The following is a 23,227-nucleotide window of genomic DNA, read 5'->3' as shown; positions in this document are numbered from 1 at the left end:
ACGGGCACACCTATAGCATAGCTCTACACACAAGTCTAGTGAACACGACAGGAGCTGGGGTGTCAAAGACTCTAAGGGCCAGACAAGCACAACAGCTGCTTTGAAACAGCATCTTTGAGATATAACGGCTGCTGCACCTTTGAAATCTCAACAATGTGGCTGCCTAATCAAGGACCACACGACAGTATCAGCCAACACGTAGCATGGGTAGAGAAAATTTCACAAGGCTTCATCCTCAGATGAAGACTACAGGAAATCAATGGTTGTAGAGAGAGGGAAATCAATTTTCTCTATGGACCAGCCCCCAATAAGTTTTTAATCTCCAGTGATCATTCCTAAATACATGTGTATATATAAGCAACTCTCAAAGGACTCAGTAGATTGTACTGTACATACTGTAAGGTCCAAAGGAAACTCTCCTTCCCCCAAACCCAACAGGAAGGACAAATGGCTGTCTATGGTGCTATCAGCATGCGAAAACTCATGCTGGTCTCCAGGCTCACAGTATCACAGGTCCCTCATACATTTCAAAGTCCACGACAGCATTCTAGCTCTTCTTACCTCCTCTACCCTAAACTTCCCCAGCGCAGGGGCCTCCTCCCACCCCCAGCTCTTCAGTCTCCGTATATCCCTGCTATTTCAGCTATGCTATCTCTGTCCACCCTCCTCTTTCTTCACCTCTCTCTCTATCTCTGCTCTTCCATCTCTACTTTCTCTGTTCTAGACTCTTCCAGAAGTCTCTCTGGCTGTTCTCTCTCCTATGTAGAATAAAGCCTTCCCCTTAACCATACCATGAAGTGCTCTTATAGCCAGTTTGTACATATGGCCCACTTTCCTAGTCAACCAAAGTTCAAAATTCATAGAACTTTTTCTTTACTTTTGGGTCTTGTCTCCAAATGGCTATAAGCTTTATCATACCGTGATTAATAATGAGGAAATCAAGAAACAAAATTGTCGGGAGGGTTGCCTATGATCAAGCAGAAATTGACTGTAAGATCAGCAGTGACCACACAGCTACAGAAACCTGACAAATACATATACACATGTGCATGCAAAAATAATTAAAAAGGTCATAAATTTGAGAAGGTGAAGTTATATAGGAGTTGGAGGGGAAGGGGTAGAAATGATGTAATAAATAAAGTGCTCAGATGAAATTCTCAAAATAAGTTTAAATTAAAAAGCTATAAAAACATTCCTCAACCTTAGCTGTGCAAGGTCTTAAATCTGTGATGAGGTCTTAAAAAACAACAACAAAAAAACCACACCTAAAACACCTGGCTCACTTCCCAGAGATTACCCTTTAATTAATTAGCATGTTTAAAACATCTTCAGCTAACCAATGTTCACTGGGTTGAGAATCACTGACTTAGGGTGAGGAACTGGCTTCAAACTAAAGAATGAGAAAGGTTCAAATATATACAAACTTTTAGAAGACTTAGTAATAAGTTTATAGTTAATTTTAATTATCTACCAGAAATTCTAACGCTATCTTCTTTCTGGTCAAACAAAGTGTACATATGTCTCATTTACCAACCTTTAGAAGGTAGCCATCCAGGGGAGACAAATTTCACTAGCATCATCATGTCCAGTTAGGATCACTCGCACCCTGTTCACTTAAGACTGAATGACTGGACCAGGGAACTTTTCTACCATACTACTATAAAACTTAAAAGTTCACACCTCATCTTTCAATGCTCACAATTACTTTCATTAATTAAATGATATTAGATACTAATCAACCTGAATTAAGAAATGAAGACCCAATCAAAATGACATTGCAAAGTCTTAAAAAAAAAAATGTTAGCTATAAGCCATTCTGTGCAGGCTAACACCTAACCCGTTCCACTGACCAAACTACGGGAACTTGTGGGCAGTTTCCAATTAGGCTAACTCATAGACTAGCAGTCAGGAGAGAAGCCCACTAGCTCCATGTACAACGCAATGCCTTTTCTTCTACACGATGCTGACATAAACTTATCCACATGTACACTTTTAAAAAATAAGCAAAGGCACTGAAAGATATGGTGCTTCCCTTTCTTGCTTTGTAGACCAGTCTGCCCTTGAACTCACAGAGAACCACCTGCCTCTGCCTCCCAAGTGCTGGGATTAAAGGTGTGTGCCACCAGTGCCTGGCTGAAGATAGGCATTTTTAATTTCACACAACATACATGTTAATGAAAAGTTATGTGGCAACTGAAACTCATGACATACACCGAGTCTTCAGAATTTCAGCTTAACAGTGACTACAAAAGAATAAAGAAGCTTTATGAACTGGGAGAGGTGGTGCATGCCTTAATACTAACTCAGCAGGCTGAGGTGGGAGCACCACAAGGTTCTGGGTAGTCTGAGACTCTGTCTCAAGAAAATAATACAAAAAATTTAACTTTGCCAAAAACCAACTAAATAGCTCAGTTTAATACTCCTAAGTATAAATGAAAATATTCCTTTTAAAAGCAGGGTATTTGCCAAGCACAATGACATATGCCTTTAATCCCAGTATGCAGGAGGCAGAAGCAGAGGAATCTCTGGGAATTTCAGGCCAGGCTGTTAACATAGTAAGGTCTTCATGGCTACATAGTGAGACCCTATCTACGTAGTAAGGTCTACATGGCTACATAGTAAGAGCCTATCTCAAAAAACCCAAATATTTAACAATAATACTATCTTATCCATCTTCAAAGTTGGTCATAGAAAAAAAATCAAAATTGCTGTAAGACTTTTTAACTTCCTAGGACAAGCAGGAGATAACGACCTAAGAATGGAAACAAGGGGCTGAAGAGAGCTCAGAAGTTAAGAGCACTGCTTTTCCAGAGGACTTGGGTTTGATTCCCAGCACCCTCATGGTGACTCACAACCTTCTTAGCTCTAGTTCCAGGGGATCCAAGCCCTCTTCCTATCTCTGTAGGCACAGCACACATGCAGTGCACAGACATACATGGAGGCAAAACATCCATACACATTAAAAAATAAATAAATGAAAAAAAAAATTTAAGATTTTTAGTTATACTAAAATCCCCAACTCCTAGCTAGATTATAAACAACTCTGACAGGGTAAAGGCAGGAAGAACTATGGCACTGTATTTTCCCACCTTTAAGGAGAAAAAATGATAAACCTACCTTTTTGAAACTTGGAAAAAGCTACAGACTTGAGGCTGCACTGGTGACCTTTGCATGTTCCCATCAACTCACCAGCTTTCACATCCCAAAATTTGGCTGTTTGATCACCCGCTGCTGTAACCTTCCAAAAAATAATATAGTTAAATTTAAGAAAGAATCTTTTTTCTCCATCTACTCAGGCCAAATAAAAGTCACTTACAAGTTTAAATTCACCAGGGACCCAGGCCAAGTCAAAGACAGCATTCCAGTGAGCCATCCATTCTAAACAAAGAAAATGCAAGTGTGACATATCCAGACTGTGTGCTATGACAGTGATACTAACAGAAGTTTAAACACCTTGAAGTTTTAATGATAAGACAGTGGCTAGTACTCTACTGTCAATGGACCAAAGTGCATTATGGAGTCACAGATATCAAACATCTCCCCACACATGTGAGAGCTGCCATCTAAAGCCACTGAGGCTGGGGAGACGGCTCAGTGAGTAAAGGATTTGCTGCATAAGAAGAGGGCCTGAGGCCAGACCCCAGCACCCACACAAATACCAGGTGCAGTATTATAAAACAATGACGTCCAGTTCAGTGAGAGACCTTGTCTCAAAAAGAAAGGCCGACTACTACAGGCAAACATGGAACTCCAACCTCTGGCCTCCAACTCAAGAAAACATGGCATGCATTTACCCAAGGCCCTCCCTGAAATAAATAACTGTCTGCGTACTAGAAGCATTCTCTAAAGTTGAATCTTCTCAAATACTCCCTAGGTCTAAACCTTTAAGTCCTAACAAGTCTGACATTCAAGGTATGCATGTTTTCACCCCTCCTCCTGTGGAGGAACTTATGGCTCACTGATCTTACATGTGTATGTATTCCACCCAAGGAGGACCACCATCTTAAAACTGTGTCCTAAGTTCACTACATCTACATTAATAGTAATTTACCAAAGGCTTTATGAATTAAAAGTGTTAAAACTTAGAGACTTACCCTTGAGGCATGTCTTTTTGCTAGTTTGTGACTCTGTGTTATATAACCTGACGAAGCCTTCTTCATTGGCAACTGCTAATATGTGCTCCATACTGGGAGCTGAATAGAGAAAAGAGCACACGACGAGTTTCCAAATGAGCACAAACAGATTTAATGATTCAAAACAGGGCTGAAGAGATGGCTTAGAGGTCAAGAGCATTTGTTGCTCTCACAGAGAACTGGGGTTTGAGTCCCACATATACATGGCAGGTTACAATTGTGTGTAACTCCAGTTCCTAGGGATCCCAGGCCTTCTTCTGGCCTCTGTGGCACACAGACATACACACACATTAAAAACAAACAAACAGACAAAAAATAACTCAAAAACCATCAAAATTGTCTCCAGATACTCTGACTTGAAAAGGGCTAAATCAAGAGTGATACTGGCCAATGGCAAAGAAAAGCAAGACACAGACCACCAGCTGGTCAAGCCTGCTGGTGGTGTTTCTCTTTTATTAAAAAAACTATATTAAACTATAAAACTGGAGATAAGAACTTCTATTTCTGCTCACATTTTTAAGATGACTGAAAAACTCATTTTAAAAACATCTACCTTATAAACCACAGTTGAACACTTAGAACAATTTTAATATCTACCAAAGTTACTTTTCTTTCAAAGTGTATTTTCCCTCTAAGTAGGAAATAAAGTTCTGCTCAGGTTCAGCGCAGTCATTCCCTTACCTGTACAGAAAGTGCATCCAAAAGGAGGAACAGGAGCTCCTGTTTCTCCATACGATGTGTGCTCATCATTACAGCTGCACTGATAACCACTTAGAAGGGATTGCAGAGGGTAATGTGAAGACCACCCTAAAACAAGACAACTCCTTTAAGAATGAAAATGTAAACATGTTTTAGCATTTCCCACAAATCTAGAGATAAGTGTCATTAGTTCTGTGGCCTGTCTCTTGAGGCATGAAGTTGCAATGATCCTGTTTCTGCCTCTCAAATGATGGGGATAATTGGTATGAGCTACCATACCTGGCTAAATATTCGTTCATATAGAACTTTTTTTAACCTAGATCCACTCACTATCTATGACTCTCCAAGAAAAAAAGGGGAGGGAATCAAAGCAAACTCTAAGTTCTGTGGAGGCCAATTGTGTGTGTGTGTGTGTGTGTGTGTGTGTGTGTGTATAGGTTTTTTGAGTCAGAGTCTTACTATGCAGAGCTCTGGCTGTCCTTGAACTCATTATGTAGGCTATGCTTGCCTTGAACTCAGAGATCCATCTGCCTCTGACTCCCAAGTGCTGGGATTAAAGGCATGCGCCACCACATCCAGCTTGGATTTTACCACCTTAAATGTAGAAAACTAGTTATGATTATCACCAGTGCCCTTGTACATTAAAGAGATCTGACTTCTAGCAAATAGCCAAAACATTACCAATTAAATTGTAAAGCATTAACAATTAAACTGTTACTCCCTTCCACGACAAGGCCATTTTGACTCTCTAATGAGAAACTCTCAAGTGAACAGCAATCATATACAATCAACATTCACAGGGTTACTGTATCAACCTGCCTACTGTAGTTATTACCACATTCGCTAGTAATTTAACTTCTTTTTCTCTAAGAGTGAAATTCTAGGATCCTATAATTTTAACAGGAACCCACTCATAGTATCTTAATTTATGTGAGAAAGACTTAAAAGAAGCAAGGTTAGAGGCTTCGGAAAATGACTTAAAATTTCATTTCATTCAGAAAGAAGGCAAGTTTTGATCCTAAAACAGTAAGTCATCACCCAAAATTTAGTTTATATTAACATGTAGGTTGGTTCATTTTAAGTATGCAAAGGTTGACTATTCCTTTTGTTCTATGACTAGTTTATCTTTTTACTTTCTTTTTATTTATTCAATCTGTCTTTCACATCATGTATCTTGATCCCATTCATTTCTCCGTCCCTTCACATCCACCCTTTGCCCCTGCAATGCTCCCCAAAATTAAAACAAATTTTTTAATGGTTTATTTAACTTTATTTTATGTGCATTGGTGTGGAGGTGCCAGATCCCCTGAAACTGGATTTTCAGACAGTTGTGAGCTGCCATGTGGGTGCTGGGAATTGAACCCGGGTCCTCAGGAAGAGCAGTCAGTACTTTTAACCACTGAGCCATCTCTCCACCCCTTAAAACAAAATTTAAAAGAAAAAGAAGAAAGAAACTTAACAATCTTGTCATGGAAGCTGCAGTATATATGACACAGTGAGTCACACAGTAAACCCTTTGGTGCATATATCTTTACTTGTAAGTGTTCATTGCAAAGAGTCACTGGTCTGGTTTGAGGCCTCTGATGCTGGGCACTCACTGAGACTCCTTGGATAACCTGCTGTTGCCCTGTATTGTGGAGATCCTGAGCTTTGGGTCTGCAGACTGCTCCAGCAGACCACAGATAGAGTGGGTGTTGGGGTGGACCAATTCATACCCTTGGCTCTGGGCCTGGGTCAGCCCCCCAGTTCTCCGTCCTCATCACCAGGGTAAGTTCTCCAGCATCGCCCTGGCTAATTCACCCTGACAGCAATGAGCGAGGGGTAGGACCGGTTCTTCTGCATTCATGTCCTCAGGGTTGGCTCTGTTGAATGTTCTTATCCAAAATACTTGAGGACAAGAAATGTTTCAGATTTGCATAGATTTTACTGGTCAGGCCTCTTGAAGCTTTGGAACATATTAGCAGTCAAAAACTTTATTTTGTTTTGTAGTTCATGGCTGTCCTCAAACTCAGAGGTGCGCCTGCCTGTGCCTCCTGAGTGCTGCAGAGTGCACCACTACCGCCCATTCCACTTCAGAGTTTTTAGATGAACAAGTTCAGCCTCAGTAAGAGAAACATTTATTCAACAAGTAATAATGACTAAGGAGCTGACAAGTTGAGACCACTGCAAATGCTAAACTCCCATCTTAGGGCATTGTCAATTCTCACATTTTTGTTTATTTAAAAATCAGTAATGGACACCCAGAAATTTGTACATCTTGAGACATGCTGCAAGGTCTCAGATGGGGACGCATGACCGCCTTTCTTTTGCACAGCAGAAGGACATGATAACGTGACGAGAGAGGGAACTCTTCTCACAGAGAAGACAGCTTAGCCCAGTAGGACCTCAGCCAAATCTAGTTTGAGAAGGAATGAGCAGAAAGGAGAAAAGGAACTTACACTAAATTTAATAATTGCTCATGGGGACATTGCTCCATAATTCTAACAACAAATATCATTGTAAATAATCTGTGAAAGACCATGAAAAGAATGTTAGGTTCACAAATAGCTATCTAAAAGAGTAAATTGGAAATTTTACTAAAGAAATGTACACGTGGTGTGGGATTTTTAGAGTCTAATGGCTACAATACACAAATTCAAAAGGAAACCAAGTAAAACTGAAGCTACAATATGCTCTGAACTTCACAATTAAGCTAACCCATCAAATCTGCCTCTTCACCTGCACTAATGTTCAAGCAACAAGTGGCTAAAGCCACTTGTTGAGTTTACGCCATCACTTCTGCAGCTCCCCACAACATGAACCTGTAGTGTTGCCCAGCCCCCAACACTCATCTGGACAAGTCCATTCTTTCCTCAATGGAAAGCTAACAAGGGCCATACAAGATATAAGGCCTTTTGTTTCCAGAGGATCACCACCCTGACATTCCACAGCTTCCACACAGCATCATCTCCAAAACCTGAGAGGGTGGGGGACTCCTTTTCCTGGGGTCTTTGTCTCTTCCCCTTCTGTTTTTATAAAAGAAGGTGGTCTCACATCTGCATCATACACACCTTGCACTGTCGCAAGATAGACTTCTAAGTGTCCATGACATATTTTTAAATAAAAATTAGTGACATCTTAATTATGAGACAATTGATATCATAAGGCATATTTCTTATATCATAAGAATATCTTATATCATAAATCCATTTCTTTAAAAGATGCATTTTTCAATAAAATTTTGCTTTTTGCTTAAAACATCGTAAAACGTTATTCAGCTTCTAACAATTGCCTACTATTAGTAGCCATGGTGATAATCCACACCAAGGGAAACTTTCAGGACTCATTAGTATTAAAACCACAGAAAAAAGCACTTTACTTGTTTTTTTGATGGGGGTATGAAAGAGTGATAAGAACTTTTCAAGGTAGTGGAGCACACTAGGGAGGCAGAGGCAGGTGAATCTCTGTGAGTTCAAGGCCAGCCTGGTCTACAAAAGCTAGTTCTAGGACAGGCTCCAAAGTTTCAGAGATACTCTGTCTTGAAGAACAAAAACAAACAAACACACACACACACACAATTCAAAAAAAAACCCCACACTTTTCAAGGACACATTACAATAGGATAAATGGGGGGGATAAAAAATAAATTCAGAAGAAAATACAACCATATAGTTAGAGTCTGTTCATATTTACTAGAGAACACAACTACCAAGTTGCTATAGTGTTTATAGTGCCAGATGCAGTTAAAGTTTACAGCATTTTAAATCTCAAGATGCTAACATACAAAATAAGGTTAGAAATTACACTTTTTTCGTTTTTAAGATTATACTAAAAACCTTTAGATGTGATTTAAAATCTACAAGAGTAATCATATTTCCATTTTACAAACATCAGTGAAGAAAGGATATAAAAAACACATTTTGGAGGCTTGTTATAACACAGAGAGCAAAGTGTCAGGGTTCAATCTAGAAAAATGGACGGTGAAAACGGGACAGGCTCAGGACGTGGTGGGCGGTGAAAAGGAGAGAGTTTCAAGCACGCTTAGAGGAAACTCTTTGAACGTGTAATAGTAAGAAAAATGGAGTCTTTGAGTGACTCTCAAGCTTTGGCTGGGGATATTTAAAATAATATCACTGCCCAAAGTAGGTAACGGGTTTTAAGGAAAAACCAACTCAGTTTGGGGCACCAAGATGTTTGTATGCCCGATTGTCTGGGTGAAGATCAACCCACACAGTCTTTACAAAAGTTAATCTAAAATACAGGGAATGTGAGAGTGGGGGCAGCAGCAGAATCCCAAGGTGCGGGAAAAGGCTGAAGGAACCAGCGGTGGCACAGCGACACTGGAGGGAAAGGAGAGGCAACTGATTTCAGGAGGTAACAACACATGAACTCTGGTGCCTACTACTGAACGAGTATCTGTGAACAGGAGAGAAGTGGACAGAGAAAATGTACCACAAAGAAAGTCTGAATAGCCTTCCTCAGTCACATAAAAACAAGGCGGCATTGAAACTCTAAAGACAGCTCACAGCCATTGTGTAGTGCGGCCATTCCCAACACCGGGAAGAGTCAACTTGCATGAAGTCCTAGGAAGAAAGAGGGGCAGAGCCTAACTACAGGGGTGTCCAAGGAAGAAGTACGAATACAAAGTTTCTGATGGGAGCAGGACATTAAGAACCTTTTCATCTTCTCAACACTGTTTTCTTAGGCCCACTTCAAAGATTTTATTTAAGGACACATCGCGTCTGATTGCAGATGTTCTGTACGACTGCCTTAAGAACTGTAGGAAATCAGCTTTCTATACGCTAACACGAGAATATGGCCGAATTCCACCGTGGAGTGAGAAAACAAATTCAATCCCATTTCTGGATCTACCGCGTGCATCAAAAAAAAACCAAAAAAAAACATCTGGAACAATACCCTTCAGTCTGCTACCCGGGGTAACCTCGTGGGTGTGGCTACGGGCATCTTTTATTCCGGAGTTTAGAACTTTACGGACCCCGCAGAGATGGGGCGGGGGGGGGGGGCTTTGAGTCTGGAAAAGCAGACGTCGCGTCTCCTCTGCCCGACTGAGTTCCCCAGCAGCGTGCGCGCTGGAGCCTGATCAGAGTTGCAGGGAGCACTCAGGCTCTGCAGGGACCGCTGCACTGCGCTGGCCTCAGGGCGCCCCCCGCCCCCGACTGCCCCGTGCATGCGCGCGAAATTGACGTCAGCAGCCAGGGGGCCCGGGAGGCCCGATCACCCAAACCGTCCTGACTTTGGCCTCCCCGCCGATTTCAACGAGCTCGCCCGCGGTGAGGAGCGTCCGCAGGGGACTAGTGCATCATCTTCATCGGCGGCCCTCGCTCCCCCAGGCTCGCTCTCGCCGCGGAAGACCTCGAGGCCCAGGGTGGGCAGCGATCCAAGGGGGAGCGCCCGGGGGAGGTGGTTCCCGCCGCGCCGAGCGAGCGGTCGGCCAGCGGCAGTTAGGACCGTTACTCACCGTTCCTCAGGACGCCGAGCTGCGGCTGGCGCAGCACCGAGTTGAAGAGCATCTGGGCCTGAGGAGAAGGCTCCGCCGAGGGAAACGCCGAGAAGATCGCCCCCGAGTCACGCTCGAGCCGCCGCTGGCAGCCTCCGCACCGCGACCCGCTTTTGCCTCCAACTCCCGCCACTGGAAGCCCCGGCCGCCAAACTCCGCGCCAAACTGACGTCATGCCCTTTGATTGGCTCTCGCCGCCGCGTCCTGGCGCCTCGGAGGCCCCGCCCCATTCGAAGCCCCGCCTCCTCCTCGCTCGGCCGCGGGAACCCAGGGTTCAGGAGCTCCCTGAGCGCCTGCGCGGGGGGCCCTACCGAGGCGCTGGCGAACCGCGGGGCGAACGGGGCGCATGCGTACACTGCCTGACGGCACGCGGAGGGGGAGGAAAAAAAAAATCCGCGAGACCGTGGCGGGGGAAGATGGCGGTGCCGGGGCAGAGTTTGCGATCTTGGTGACGAGGCGAGTCGGGCAACTCTTCCGGTCATGGCGTCAAACTCAACCAAGTCTTTTCTGGCCGATGCCGGGTACGGCGAGCAGGAGCTGGACGCTAACTCTGCTCTCATGGAGCTGGACAAAGGTAGGGGCAGAAGCGGGCGAAGCGTCGGCGCCGGGACGTGGCGCCACCCTGCGGCGGCGGCAGGAGAGGCCCGAAGGACGCATGCGCCGCTGCGCGGGGCGGAAAGCGCTGCGGCCACCCCGGGAGCAAGCGTGGCGGCGCCTGCTGGGCTGCTGGATTGGCCTGGCACAGCTGTACCAAGGGCCCGCGAGGACGCTTTTGACCACTTGGGGGCACAGTCTGCCTATTTTCCAAACAGTCAACGAGATCATTTTTACCAGTGATGATTTTTGAGATGATTTTTAAAAAATGTTCACTGGAGATGAGGTCTTCATCAAGAGAGCCTTACGATTTCGTGGAGCGTTTTACCGCGATTTGTTTTGTGTGACTGCCCATTACCAGTTCTAAAACAGGTTCCACATGGCTGGGGACATCTGGCAAACATGACTGGGTGCGCTCTTTCTCTACAGACAAGTTCCATGAGTTAGCTTCTCTTGTGCAGGTAGCTAAGAGAAGAAACTTCGGGGTTAGGAGTTTAATTCCAGTTCTACTAATGTGATTATGGAAAGCGACTTTATCATTTAGCCTCGAATCACCTGCACGTCTGAGCTGGTAGCAGTGTCACTAATATTAAATGTCAGTGGTATGCGAAAGATGCATTTATTAAACGCTGGAGAGGTACGCCTTTGTTCCTAGACACGGACAAGGAGGCAAGGGCAGATAGTTATCCATAAAGGTAGTTATCCATAAAGATAACTATTGTTGCCGGGCGGTGGTGGTGCACGCCTTTAATCCCGGCATTGTCGAGGCAGAGGCAGGCGGATCTCTGTGAGTTCGAGGCCAGCCTGGTCTACAGAGAGAGTTCCAGGACAGCCAGTGCTACGCAGAGAAACCCTGTCTTGAAAAACAACTAGTGTATAACCTGTGGAGGACTGGACTAGATACTCTGTAAGGATCTGCCCTCAAATCCACGTTAATCCCTTTGCAGCTCTGTGACTTGAACGTGCCTGTTGAATCTTTAGGGATTTTATGTGGGGCTGCTATAGGTGAGAGTATCTCACATTTTTCTACAGGGTCTCATGAAGTCCAGACTTGATCCTCATTCCTCGGTTCCCAAGCCCTAGAGTTATAGGTGTTCACCACTATCCTTGGTGTATTCAGTGCCAAACACTTTACTAATTGAGCTGTATCCCTGGCCTGTTCTTAGATTCTATTTTTTCCCCAGAAACAGGGAGGGTTTAAGTATGTAACAGCCCTGGCTGTCCTGGAACCAGGCTCACCTCAAACTCACAGAGATCCACCTGCCTTTGCCTCTGCCATCCGAATGCTGGGATTAAGGCATATGCCACCACACCCGATATTATTCTTAGATTTTTAAAGAGAGCCTTTACTTTCTTTTGATGTACAAAAATAAGTCACAACTTTCAAATTGGGTGTACATATTCTTGAAACAAAAGTTGATATTTTGCTGTTTTTTTTGGCTTTTACTCTTACCAAGCTACAGGTCTTTTTGTCTTTTTTATATAATATAAAGTTATAATAGGAACTTTATTCTTTAAATATTATATAATAATTTTCTTCTCAAAGGTATTTTATATCATGTTAGTGTAGCTGGTCTTGTCCCATGCTAAGAGTAGATAATGTAGAACAGGGATCCGGAGGGGGACATGGAAAAAAAGAGACATCTAGCGTTACCTCCAAAAAGTATGCCTCCAAAAAGTATGCCGTCTTGTCAGTGAGGTGGATTACCAGGTAACCCCCTGACTGAGCTCTGGAATCCGCATGGAAGAAGAGAACTGACACCTGCGAGTGTCTTCTGCCTGTTGTACTCCTGTGCCTGCAGTCACACACGCCGGTGTGTACAGTAAGAATAACTTTCACGTTTTTAAAAAGATTGCTGGTGCTTCCAGGAGGACAGAGTTCCGTTCCTGCCTGTAACTCCAGGAAGCTGAAGATGCACATGTACCTCCCACTGCCCCCAACATACACATAATGAAAAATCAGAATCTTTAAAAGAAAAGGGTGAAGTTATAAAGGGAAAGTTAATACGGCCTTTTTATAAGAAGAGTAGTAAAGCAACTCTTTACAGTAAGCAGTAAATGGTGCATGTTTTATAGATGAGCCTCAAGCTCAGAGAGATGCGTTGTAAGAGCCAGGAACAGAGTACTTTTGGGCCCGGGGACATTGCTAAAGGCAAAGTCTCACAAATTACTCTAATAAGCATAGCTTTTCCTAATGTAGATTCTTATCAGACCAAGGATTTTTCCCTCAGCCGATTGGAAGTTGTCCAGATGAAAATACGCAAGGTCTCCTTCACACAGAGAGAAAGACTGACATTACTCAACCTGTTGCCTTCATGGTCGCTGGACTCTGGAAAGGTGAAAGTGGGAAGTGGTGACTCATTGCCTTTTTTACTGCACAAGCAGTGGGAGAGAGGGGTTGTAGAGGACCGACTGGCGACTGGCGAGCCTGCCGAATTCAGTGCTGTGGGAAAGTCCTGGTGGGGTGCCAGTTAAACTCTGAGAACTGGGTGAGAGACAGGAGGATTTCCCCTGGGATGTCTCCACCCGATTTCCCACATCTTAATCTTCCAATGACAAAAACAGCTGTTGTCCTGTAGCCCGTGTCGGCATGAATGTTGGTGTTAGGGTAAGCAAGGGTGTGACTCCACAGTCCTGAGAGAAGGGCTTCAGCCACTGTGTGTGTGCCAGGTGACTGACTCCCCCATCATAGTAGCTGAATTTACGAGTAGACAGGTGAACAGACGGGTGTGGTATCATGTGACCTTGATCCCAACACAAGCAGAGGCAGGCAGATCTCTGAGTTCAAGGCCAGCCCCGGTCTATGAAGTGAGTTCCAGACAGTTAGCATTGTTACACAGAGAAGCCCTGTCAAAGGTTGTGGGGGTATAGACATGCAAACCATATGGATTCAGATTATTTTTCTTGAGAGTGTTTACTACCAGACTAAATTTACTCTGCCAGCATTGACAAGTTGTAACACCCGATTCTGTGTTACCCCACACAGAACTGTACCGTACGGGAGTCGGGCAAAGGCCTGGTGATTGAAAGAACACACAAGAGACCTGGGTCATTCGAAATGAGATCAGCCGAATGCCATTTATTCAGCTTTGGGGAAAAATCTTATATACCTAGCTGCTGCACAAGGAATTCCCCCCAGGCAGGTGGGAAATTACCATCCCAAAGATGAAACAATGCCCTGCACCAGTCACCAGGAGGGGCAGAGGGAGCACAGGAACAAACCGAATGTTTTAGCTGGCTGACCAGAAACTGTCCTCAAGATGAACCCCAGGAACAAGGGCAGACCCGGGCCCTACAACAAGTGAACCTTTAAAGTTAGTAGAACTGGGGCAAAGACAAGGTTCATCAGCTAGTTCTCCATGGTAGTCTGGTTGGTGACCCTTTACTGGACTAAATCACATAAAGTAATCTGAAATCCAAGGCCCCTTTTCAGCACTTACTGAAACCACAGCCTCACTTTTATGTATGACTGTGATTTGTTTAGCTCAAAAGCTCTTATTTGTTCTAAACCAGTATTTTCACACATACAGACTGCATTATTATATGTCAGCATGTTACATTATAGCTTATTGATTGGAATCTCTTCTTAACATGAATATTTGATATAAACTGTATTGTCATTTTCATTCTGTTAATAGATTTTCTTCTTCTGAGTTGTTCTTTCCTCTCTTTAGCAATGTAGTGTTTGATTACCAAATACTTGGAAGATTTCTAGATTGTGTTCTTTTTCTGATTGTTATTCAGTTCCATTGTGATAGAGAGCATGAATGGTGTGTGTTTTTGCTTGCTCGTTGTATTCTTTTCTTTTTTCTTTTCTTTTTTTTTTTTTTTTTTTTGTGCCAGGGAGTAGACCTAGAGCTTTGAGAGTGCGGGGCAAGAGCTCTACCACTGAACTCTGCCTCAGCCCCCCACCCCCTTTTGAAGCAGAGTTTTTACTAAGTTGCTTCAGCCGGCCTGCACTTGATCTGTTTCCTAGGTTAGTTTTTAACTGTGGGCCTCTTGCCTCAACCTGAGCATCTAGAAATACAGGCTTATACCACCAAACCTGTCTGACTTCAGTCCTTTTAAATTCACTGATGCTTATACTCCCGAATAGTCTTAACTTAAGACACTTTAAAAATTATTTTTCATTGCTGTGTGTCTAAGAGAATCAGCTTAAGAGACAGTTCTGTAGCTGAAAGCATATGCTATTCTTCCAGACAACAGGGTTAGGTTGTTAGCACCCAAATCGGGATCTTAAAACCACGGGTAGCTCCAGCCCCAGGTAAACAATGTCTTCTGCCCTCTGCAACCACTTCTGTGTACACATGAAATAAAAAACGAAAATTAAAGAGAAAGTGTGTGAAATTACTGAATTATTTATTAGTCGTTTGAGGGCTATTTGGTTTTGCTTTTGGGGTAGTTTTATATTAAAGCACTTGTTTTGCTTTTTTTTTTTTTTTTTTTTGAGACAGTCTTAAGCAGCCCAGGCTGGCCTCAAACTTGCTGTGTAGCTGAGGATGACCTTGAACTGATTCTTTTGCCTCTGCCTCCCACATGGTGTGATTATAGGTAAGTGCCACCATGCCCAGCCTCCAAATAATTGTTTGCCATTTTAATTGTTTTAAATTGTCTGAGCTGCAGTCCTTCTGCCTCGGCCTTCTGAGTGTTGGTTGGAGGCACATGCTGTCTTGCCCAGCCTTCCATTTTCAGTTTGAATGGGAGTCACAGAGGTGCTTCTCTTGTGTAAGTCAGTGTTTGCTGTTTCTGCCTGGAGCTGCAGGTTTGTCATTAGTTCCTCCTGTGCTTTTTCACTAGGTCTGAGGTCTGGCAAACTCGGGGAACAGTGTGAAGCAGTTGTCCGCTTTCCTAGGCTTTTCCAGAAGTACCCATTTCCTATTCTCATCAATTCAGCGTTCCTAAAGTTAGCTGATGTTTTCAGAGTTGGGTAAGTCTTTGTAATGCCTGGTGTCGTAAAGGACATGTTTTGTGCTCTCTTTCCTTCTGGCCCATTAGGACCTCCTGCCACTTAGGTACTCTTGGTAGATGCAGATTGCATTGCACCGCACTTTGGTATAAAATTTAATGACATTTTTAGCAAAAATAAAAACTAAGGTTCAGAGAGTAATTAATTGTTTCTTTAGGGAACAAGATAACTCAGAACAACCTTATTCTGATACTGTATGTATATTTTATAAGAATCTGTGGGTTTTTTTGTACAGATTGTTTTAAGAAATTCCTATCTCATTTAGTGGTTTGCACATGAGATGCATGTGTGTGCAGTTTTTGAACTACGTAAGCAGCACTGAATAAAGGCCATTTCCTCGTTTCTGTCCCTGTGCTTCCTCTCCCACCTCTTTCTCCTATTCTCTGTGCTTTCATGTGCCCGTATGTGTGTCAGGTCAGACCTGGGAGAGGAGGAGGGACGTCACCCATGCCCTGGGCCTGGCACTACAGCAGTGCTGTAGGTATTGCAACTGCTTTAGGTTGGGATCCATCAGGTACAGTTTAGCACTCTTAGTGGTGAGACAGACAGTGGCAGCCTGGAAAGCATTTGCTGCTCGTACTGCGCTGACCCTGTTACGTGCCCCTTTCCTAGAGTGAGCTCATTTCCTTCTCCATGTTTTCTAGAAACAACTTCCTGAGGCTGTGTGTTCTCAAAGTCACCCAGCAGAGTGAAAAGCACCTGGAGAAGATTCTCAACGTGGATGAGTTTGTGAAGAGGGTCTTCTCGGTGATTCATAGCAATGACCCCGTGGCAAGAGCCATCACTCTCCGGTACTGTGTCACTGTGTGATCAAAGAAGCGTGGTAACCGTCCCTACCTGTAAATCCAGGTCCACATCCACAATGCTGTTTTGGTTGTAAATTGCCTTGCTCATGTTTCTAACACCCCACTATGTAGGAGCTCTCACGTAAGAACGAGGTGGATTTCAGTACAGCAAAGCCTTGGCACTTCTGAACTTCTGGAGTTCCTCAGGCATTGAACTGGGATTCTCCTGTATTCGCCTCCCAATAGCTAGGATTCCATGTCTATGCCACCGTGCCTGTCTTCATTCTCTTTCAGTTCTGTTTGTGTAATCACGTGTATAATTTGGGGGAACTTGGTTAAAGTATCAGTCTCCTTTCTAGCTTTCCCTGCCCGTACAGTCCTTGTAACCAGGATGTCACTACCTCCCTGAGTTTATTTTTCTGGGTCAAACATTGGTATTTCCTTGTTCAGAATTAGTTGCTTTGTCATTCTTCTGCCTTTTGATTAAGTCGCACATCATGTGCTATTTTAAAGTCAGTTCTTGGTGCTGGGGATGTAGCTAACTTGGTAAAAGTGCTTCCCTGTCCTCCTGAAGCTTTGGGTTCAATTCCCGGCTTTACAGACCTTCCTGAAACTGGGTGTGGTGTGCACAGCGGTCATCCCAGCACTGGGAAGTTGAGGCAGGAAGTTCAGGGTCATTCCACTTAAACAGTAAGTTTAAGAGCAACCTGAGCTATATAAGCCTCCCCCTCAAAATATTGAGTGTTATCTTTAAGAAGCTACCCAGCTGGGCAGTGATGGCACACGGCTTCAGTCCCAACACAGGAGGCAGAAGCAGGTGGATTTCTGAGTTCAAGGTATACAGAACTAGTTCTAGGACAGTCAGGGCTACACAGAGTAACTGTCTCAAAAAACAAACAAACAAACAAAAAACCCAAAGCAAACTATTCAGTGTAGCATGCTTGAGGCAGTAAGTTCATTCCCAGCACCACAAAGAAAAGGGCTAGGGATCTGGAGACTGTAGCCAGTGGGAAATTTAAAATTAAGATATTGGGAGGATCTCTGAGTTTGAATCCAGCCTAGGCTACATAGCAGGCTTCAGACCAGAAAGACCCCATCTAGCCGAAGAGAAAAAAGTTACTGTTTAGATGTATATGAATGATTGTCACATTATTTTGTATAATAAAAGGTTGAGGAAGATTATATCTCAATAGAATTGATAGAATATTGTGTAAATGAACAGTTTGTCTGTATTAACAGAGAAACGAATGTATTGTTAAAAATGACTGAGATTTTTATATGTATGTGAGTGCCTGTGTGTGTGTCTATGTACCACATGCATGCCTGGTACCCTTTGGGCCAGAAGGGGGTGTCCAGTCCCCTGTAACTGGTGGTACAGGGTGATAGGACTTGAACCCAGGATCTTTTCAAGAGCAAGTGATGTGATCCCCTTCAGGTCCTTCCTGTTAGTGAGTACATCGTCTGTTACTTCAATCCTCAAGGAACACTGTCCACAGTGATTACTTAGGAGGGTCAGTGAATTAAGGATTGGAGAGACGTGATGTTGAATTGTTTCCATGAGTATGTATTATTTTAGTTTTTATCAGAAGCGATGAAGGAGAATAATAAAATTCTAAAGTATATTTTTCACATCATTTGGAGGTAGTTTAAATATTTTGACACAGTTGGTACTTGAGTGTTCCACTCCATGTGCAGCCTGTCCTTCACTGAGTTCCAGCAGTTGGGCCCGTAGGGACTATTGCTGCCAATAAAATTGGCAATTTCTAGTAAACTTAAGAGATACATTTTATAGACAAAATATTGCCTTGTAGTCATCAAGAGTTGCACTTGAAACACATATTAAGGAAAAGAAATTTGAGCTGAAATTTTGTAGTAGCCTTGGTGTTTGAAGGAGCAGCAAAGGGAAAGGTTCCCGCAGGCCCTGTGCCTTGTCTGGAGAAAGCCACTCAGTCGGGACCAGAGAGCCACAGCTTGTAAGGTTTTGTCAAGTGAAAAATCAAATACTAAGAAAGTGTATGTGTTTATTAATAGCCCCAACCATGTATGGCTAGTGACAATATGGTATGAGAGTGGCAAAGTCTCTCTCTAGAGAATAATTAATAGTCTTGGAATTTTTTCCACAAATTTCCAGAGAGTTATCTTTTGTCACATCGAGTTCCCCAGAGTAGCCACTATTGTGACTTTCCTCTTAGGGAGCCTTATGTGCCCTTACTGCATGAATGTCCATTAGTATAAGACTTCTCCCACTCAGCATTAACCCATCCATGTGTATCAGTAATTTTCCTCTTGGGGTGCTGGCAAGCTGAGACTTGTTCTCCCTCTGTAGCCCAGTCTGACCTGGACGACTGATCTGTCGCAGCCTCCCATGGAACTGCAGGTGTGCACTATTACGGAGTCATGCCCTTTTTGGTGATGAGAAGTTTAACATTGTATAACTGTAGCCTAATTTTGTAGTCTGTTCTCTTGAAGGACACCTACATTGTCTCCAGTACTTGCTACTATAAAGCTGTTATCAGCATTCATCCTTTTTGTTTATAGACATTGCCTCACGCATCCCCGACTGTCTTCATCTCAAATGTGGCTTTGTAGTCAAAGATGAGCTTGAACTACTGATCCTCCTGCTTTTGTCTCCCAGGTGCTGGGCTATAGGTGTGCACAACTATGCTGGATTATGCATTGCCTGGGGGTGGAGGGGCCAAACCCAGGCCTTTGGGTATTCTAGGTAATCACTCTGCCACCTGAGCTCTGTCCCTAATCCCTTGCACGCCCTTCTGAGTAAAATCATAGGTTTTAGGTCTTATGTATTTGTTTGCTTTCTGTCTCTTAGCCATTCCTATGGTGCATAGTGGATTAAGTTTCTGTTGCTCTGGTGGTTATTATCTGGAGCACTGGGTCATGTGCCTTTGGCCATTCATAAAGTGTATGTGGATGTTTTATTCTCTCACCTCTTTTCTTTTTTGGGAAGCCTACCACTCAGCTCCCAAACAATCACACAGAGTCTCACTGTTAATTTTGTTAACTCCTGGCCTTTGCTTGGCTTCTTTCTATCTCACTTTTCTTAACGTAACTTAATCCGACTACCTTTTGCCTCTGAGCTGTTTCCTTCTCTCACTTCTGTCTTACTTTCACTCTTGCTCTGTGTCTTGCTGGGTGGCTGTCCCCCGACGTTCTCTCTCTCCAGATTTCTCCTCCTGTTTATCCTCTCTGCCTGCAAACTCCACCTGTTCTTTCTCCCGCCTAGCTATTGACCATTCAACTCTTTGTTAGAACATCGGGTGTTTTAGGCAGGCAAAGTAGCACAGCTTCACAGAGTTAAACAAATGCAACATAAACAAAAACAACACATCTTTGCATCGTTAAACAAATGTTCCACAGCAAGTGTAACACACCTTAAAATAATATTCCCAAACAAAGAAGTGTCTGTTCCTGCCTTTTGTCCATTTTCCTTTGTTAGATTGTTTAGATTTTGTGGTGCTGTTTTATTTTAGATTGCAGGTGTTTTGTTTTGTTTTTGTTTTCTTTAGTATCCTGCATATCAGTCCTTTTGCATGACTATCTTACATAAATGACTGTTGTGGTCCTAACACACTAATGAACTGCCACAACTCTGATGTAAATGGCACCACACACATTTTTGGTTTTTGTTTCTGTGTAGTTTTTGACAGGGTCTCACTGTGTAGCCTTGGTTGGCCTGGAACTCGCCCCATAGACCAGGCTAACCTTGAACTCTTAGAAATCCACCTCTTTCTGCCTCCAGATTGCTAAGATTAAAGATATATGCTACTATGCCTTGCCAATTATTTTCTTTAAAAAAAAAAAAGACAAGAAGTGTGTGTGTGTGTGTACGTGTGTACTGTATATGAGTGTGTACTTACACATGCATGTATAGAGGTCAGAGGACAACTCTTATAAAATTGGTACTCTTGTTCCACCTTTACACAGATTCTGAAGATGTGCCATCTCACCTGCTTTCGTATGAATTTCTCATTGAGAAACAATTCAGTAGCATTAATAGGAGTATTGTGTTAAGGAAGAAACCAAACTCTGCAGAGGACACGTGTTAATGAATGTGTTCTCTCTGAGGATGTCTTTGCAAAAGGTTTTGTTTCATGTGGTTGTTTTTATTTTTTGACTTTTTGAGGCAGGGTTTCTCTACGTTGCCCTAACTGTTCTGGAACTTGCTCTGCAGACCAGGCCTCAGCCTCCTCAGTGCTGGGATTAAAGTTGTGTGCACTACCACTGCCTGACTTACATTTTTTTATTTTGCTGATAGAAGACAGATTTCAGGATTCAGTTCTTTTCTTCTACCACGTGGGTCCTGGAGACTGACTTGAGGTTGGCAACTGTGGTGACAGGTCCCCACTGAACTGTCTCTGGCCCCTGTGTTTTTTCTAGGCTTTACTTTCCGCACTATTGCAGATACTGGCTTGAACTGCAGGGGGCGGCCTCCACCTCTGGAGATGTGGTAGCTTACAAAAGCATCATGCTGATATTCATTGATGTGGGATAAAGAAGCAGGCAAGTCTGCTGACATTGTGATTCTGCTTAATAGCAGATATTTTGTGTTTCTAAAGATTGACATTGGGATGCTTTAATAATTCAAAAGGTTCTTTTTTGGCTCTGATACCTGAGATGTACTTCAGAATGATTTTTTTGGAAATGTAGCTTTATGTGTCAAAGGCGGGGAAGAGGGCATGTATCTCAGTGGTGGGCGCTTGCCTAGCTCGGATAAAACTCTGAATTCCAGTCCAGGGCCAGGAAGGAAGGGGGCGGGGGGGGGGAAGTTTAGCTTATGTGAGGCGAGCTATTTTAATATTTCTGTTGTACTTAAGCTTTTGGATGTGCTTAGATTTGAGTCATTGCTAGATTCCTAAAGTCAATCATTTTAGCCTGAAGTTTCTAGAAGGACCTAAACTTTCTGAGTTGATATCTAGCTTGCCTTCCTTTTCCTTAACTGTATTTCTGGTCTGGGTTTCTCTGTTCTGTAGGATGCTGGGAAGTCTGGCGTCAATCATCCCTGAGAGGAAGAATGCCCATCACAGTATTCGGCAGAGTTTGGATTCCCATGATAACGTAGAAGTTGAAGCAGCTGTTTTTGCAGCCGCAAACTTCTCTGCACAATCAAAGTAAGTCCAGGCCTTTTAGTAATTTGTCTCCCAGGGGAGTTTTTGAAAGAATAACTAATCAATATCTGTAGTCATTAAAGGATAAAGAAAGATGTAAATGATGAGGTGTGTTTCCAAGAAGTCTTCAGACATGTTAGGGGAAGAAAATACAAATGTTGGTCCCAAAAAGACAAAGTCCTCATAACCTGATTTGAGGAAGATGCGGTTGTTAGCTTTGATGTCTACTGAAGAGCCTTCCACAAATACATCCATGATCCAAAATGATACTTTCTGATTGTTCTATTGCTCAACTATAAACTGACATTTTCAGGATGTCATATGCTATACTGCTATCTTAGAACAGGGTGTGTGTGTGTGTGTGTGTGTGTGTGTGTTGCATGAATGCCTGTGTATACGTATGTATGGACACTAGAGGACAACCTCAGGTTTGTCATAGTTCTTAAATGATGTTTACCCTTTTGTTTTGAGACAGGGTCACTGGCCTGCAACTTACCATGCGGGCCAGCCAACAGTTCCAAGGATCCTCCTGTGTGCCTTTCCCGACATTTACTGTTTTTGCTGGTAGAGTGAACCTGGGCAAGCAGGATCTAAATATGAGGCAGACTAAAGACTCATACAATAACCAACTCTATATTCTGAGACCTAAGAGTCACCTGAATAAGGTGTGCAATCACAAGGACAGGCTGCACGTGACAAAACACGTTTTTCCATAGAGGCTTATAAATACCAACAGCTGGAGTGAGCTCACTCCTACCTGTGACTGGAGGCTTCTTTCCTGCCCACTAGTTCCTCAATATATACTCTGAGGCTTACTATTAATTACAGGCTGTTTAGATGATGGCTCAAGCTTATTACTAATTTTTACATCTTAAATTATCCCATTTCTATTAATCTATGTATTGCCACATGGACATGGTGTTACCTCGTATCTTGCTCCTACGGCAGCTTCTGATGTTTACCAGTGTCTCCCAGACTCCTCCTTCTTTTTTCCCTGTATTCAGTTGCCCGCCTAGTTGTATTCTGCCCTGCCATAGGCCAAAGCAGCTTCTTTATTAACCAATGGTAAAAAAACCATATTTCCAGCATACAGAAGGACATCCCACATCGGCTACCCACTAAACCTGGGAGGAGCGTGAAAACATTCCAAGAGCAAATTCTGTCTATTGAAGAAACTGAGATTATAAGGCTCTTGTCTTGTTTTCTTGGAGTTTTCACACAAGTACTCAGAATTCCTCTCACACGACATCATTCTTGGACTGTGTCCTAACACCCTGTACTGGAATTGTAGGCATACCGTGACTGGCTTTTTTTCAGCGTATCTTTAGGGGGTTTAGCTCAGATCCTCAAGCAGGACAGTACCCATCGGAGCTATATCCCCAGTTCAGTAGTGTTTATTATTATTATTTCTGTGTTGTAAGCCATATGCA

The 23,227-nt window shown here is 43.2% G+C and overlaps 2 protein-coding genes across 2 annotated transcripts in view; one reads left to right on the top strand and one right to left on the bottom strand.

Annotated features, from left to right (window-relative positions):
• Dtl (denticleless E3 ubiquitin protein ligase adapter) overlaps positions 1-10,479 on the bottom strand; it is a 40,644-nt gene extending 30,165 nt beyond the window's left edge. Inside the window, exons 1-5 of the mRNA XM_048439403.3 lie at positions 10,291-10,479; positions 4,815-4,940; positions 4,095-4,193; positions 3,317-3,378; positions 3,118-3,238 (exon numbers count right to left, since the gene is read on the bottom strand). Coding sequence (XP_048295360.3) covers positions 3,118-3,238; positions 3,317-3,378; positions 4,095-4,193; positions 4,815-4,940; positions 10,291-10,342 — 460 coding nt within the window. The 5' untranslated portion in view covers positions 10,343-10,479. The remainder of the gene's footprint in view (positions 1-3,117; positions 3,239-3,316; positions 3,379-4,094; positions 4,194-4,814; positions 4,941-10,290) is intronic.
• A 115-nt stretch (positions 10,480-10,594) lies between these two features.
• The window catches only part of Ints7 (integrator complex subunit 7), a 57,042-nt gene continuing 44,409 nt past the window's right edge, over positions 10,595-23,227 (top strand). The window contains exons 1-4 of the mRNA XM_048439401.3: positions 10,595-10,903; positions 15,721-15,850; positions 16,534-16,680; positions 21,663-21,800. Of these exons, the coding sequence (XP_048295358.3) occupies positions 10,810-10,903; positions 15,721-15,850; positions 16,534-16,680; positions 21,663-21,800 (509 nt within the window). The 5' untranslated portion in view covers positions 10,595-10,809. The remainder of the gene's footprint in view (positions 10,904-15,720; positions 15,851-16,533; positions 16,681-21,662; positions 21,801-23,227) is intronic.

The sequence above is a fragment of the Myodes glareolus genome, chromosome 5 (genome assembly GCF_982192425.1).
Source record: "Myodes glareolus chromosome 5, mMyoGla1.1, whole genome shotgun sequence".
Lineage (NCBI taxonomy): Eukaryota > Metazoa > Chordata > Mammalia > Rodentia > Cricetidae > Myodes > Myodes glareolus.
The sequence above is the reverse complement of the archived record's forward strand: the minus strand, read 5'-3'. Positions and strand labels throughout refer to the sequence as shown.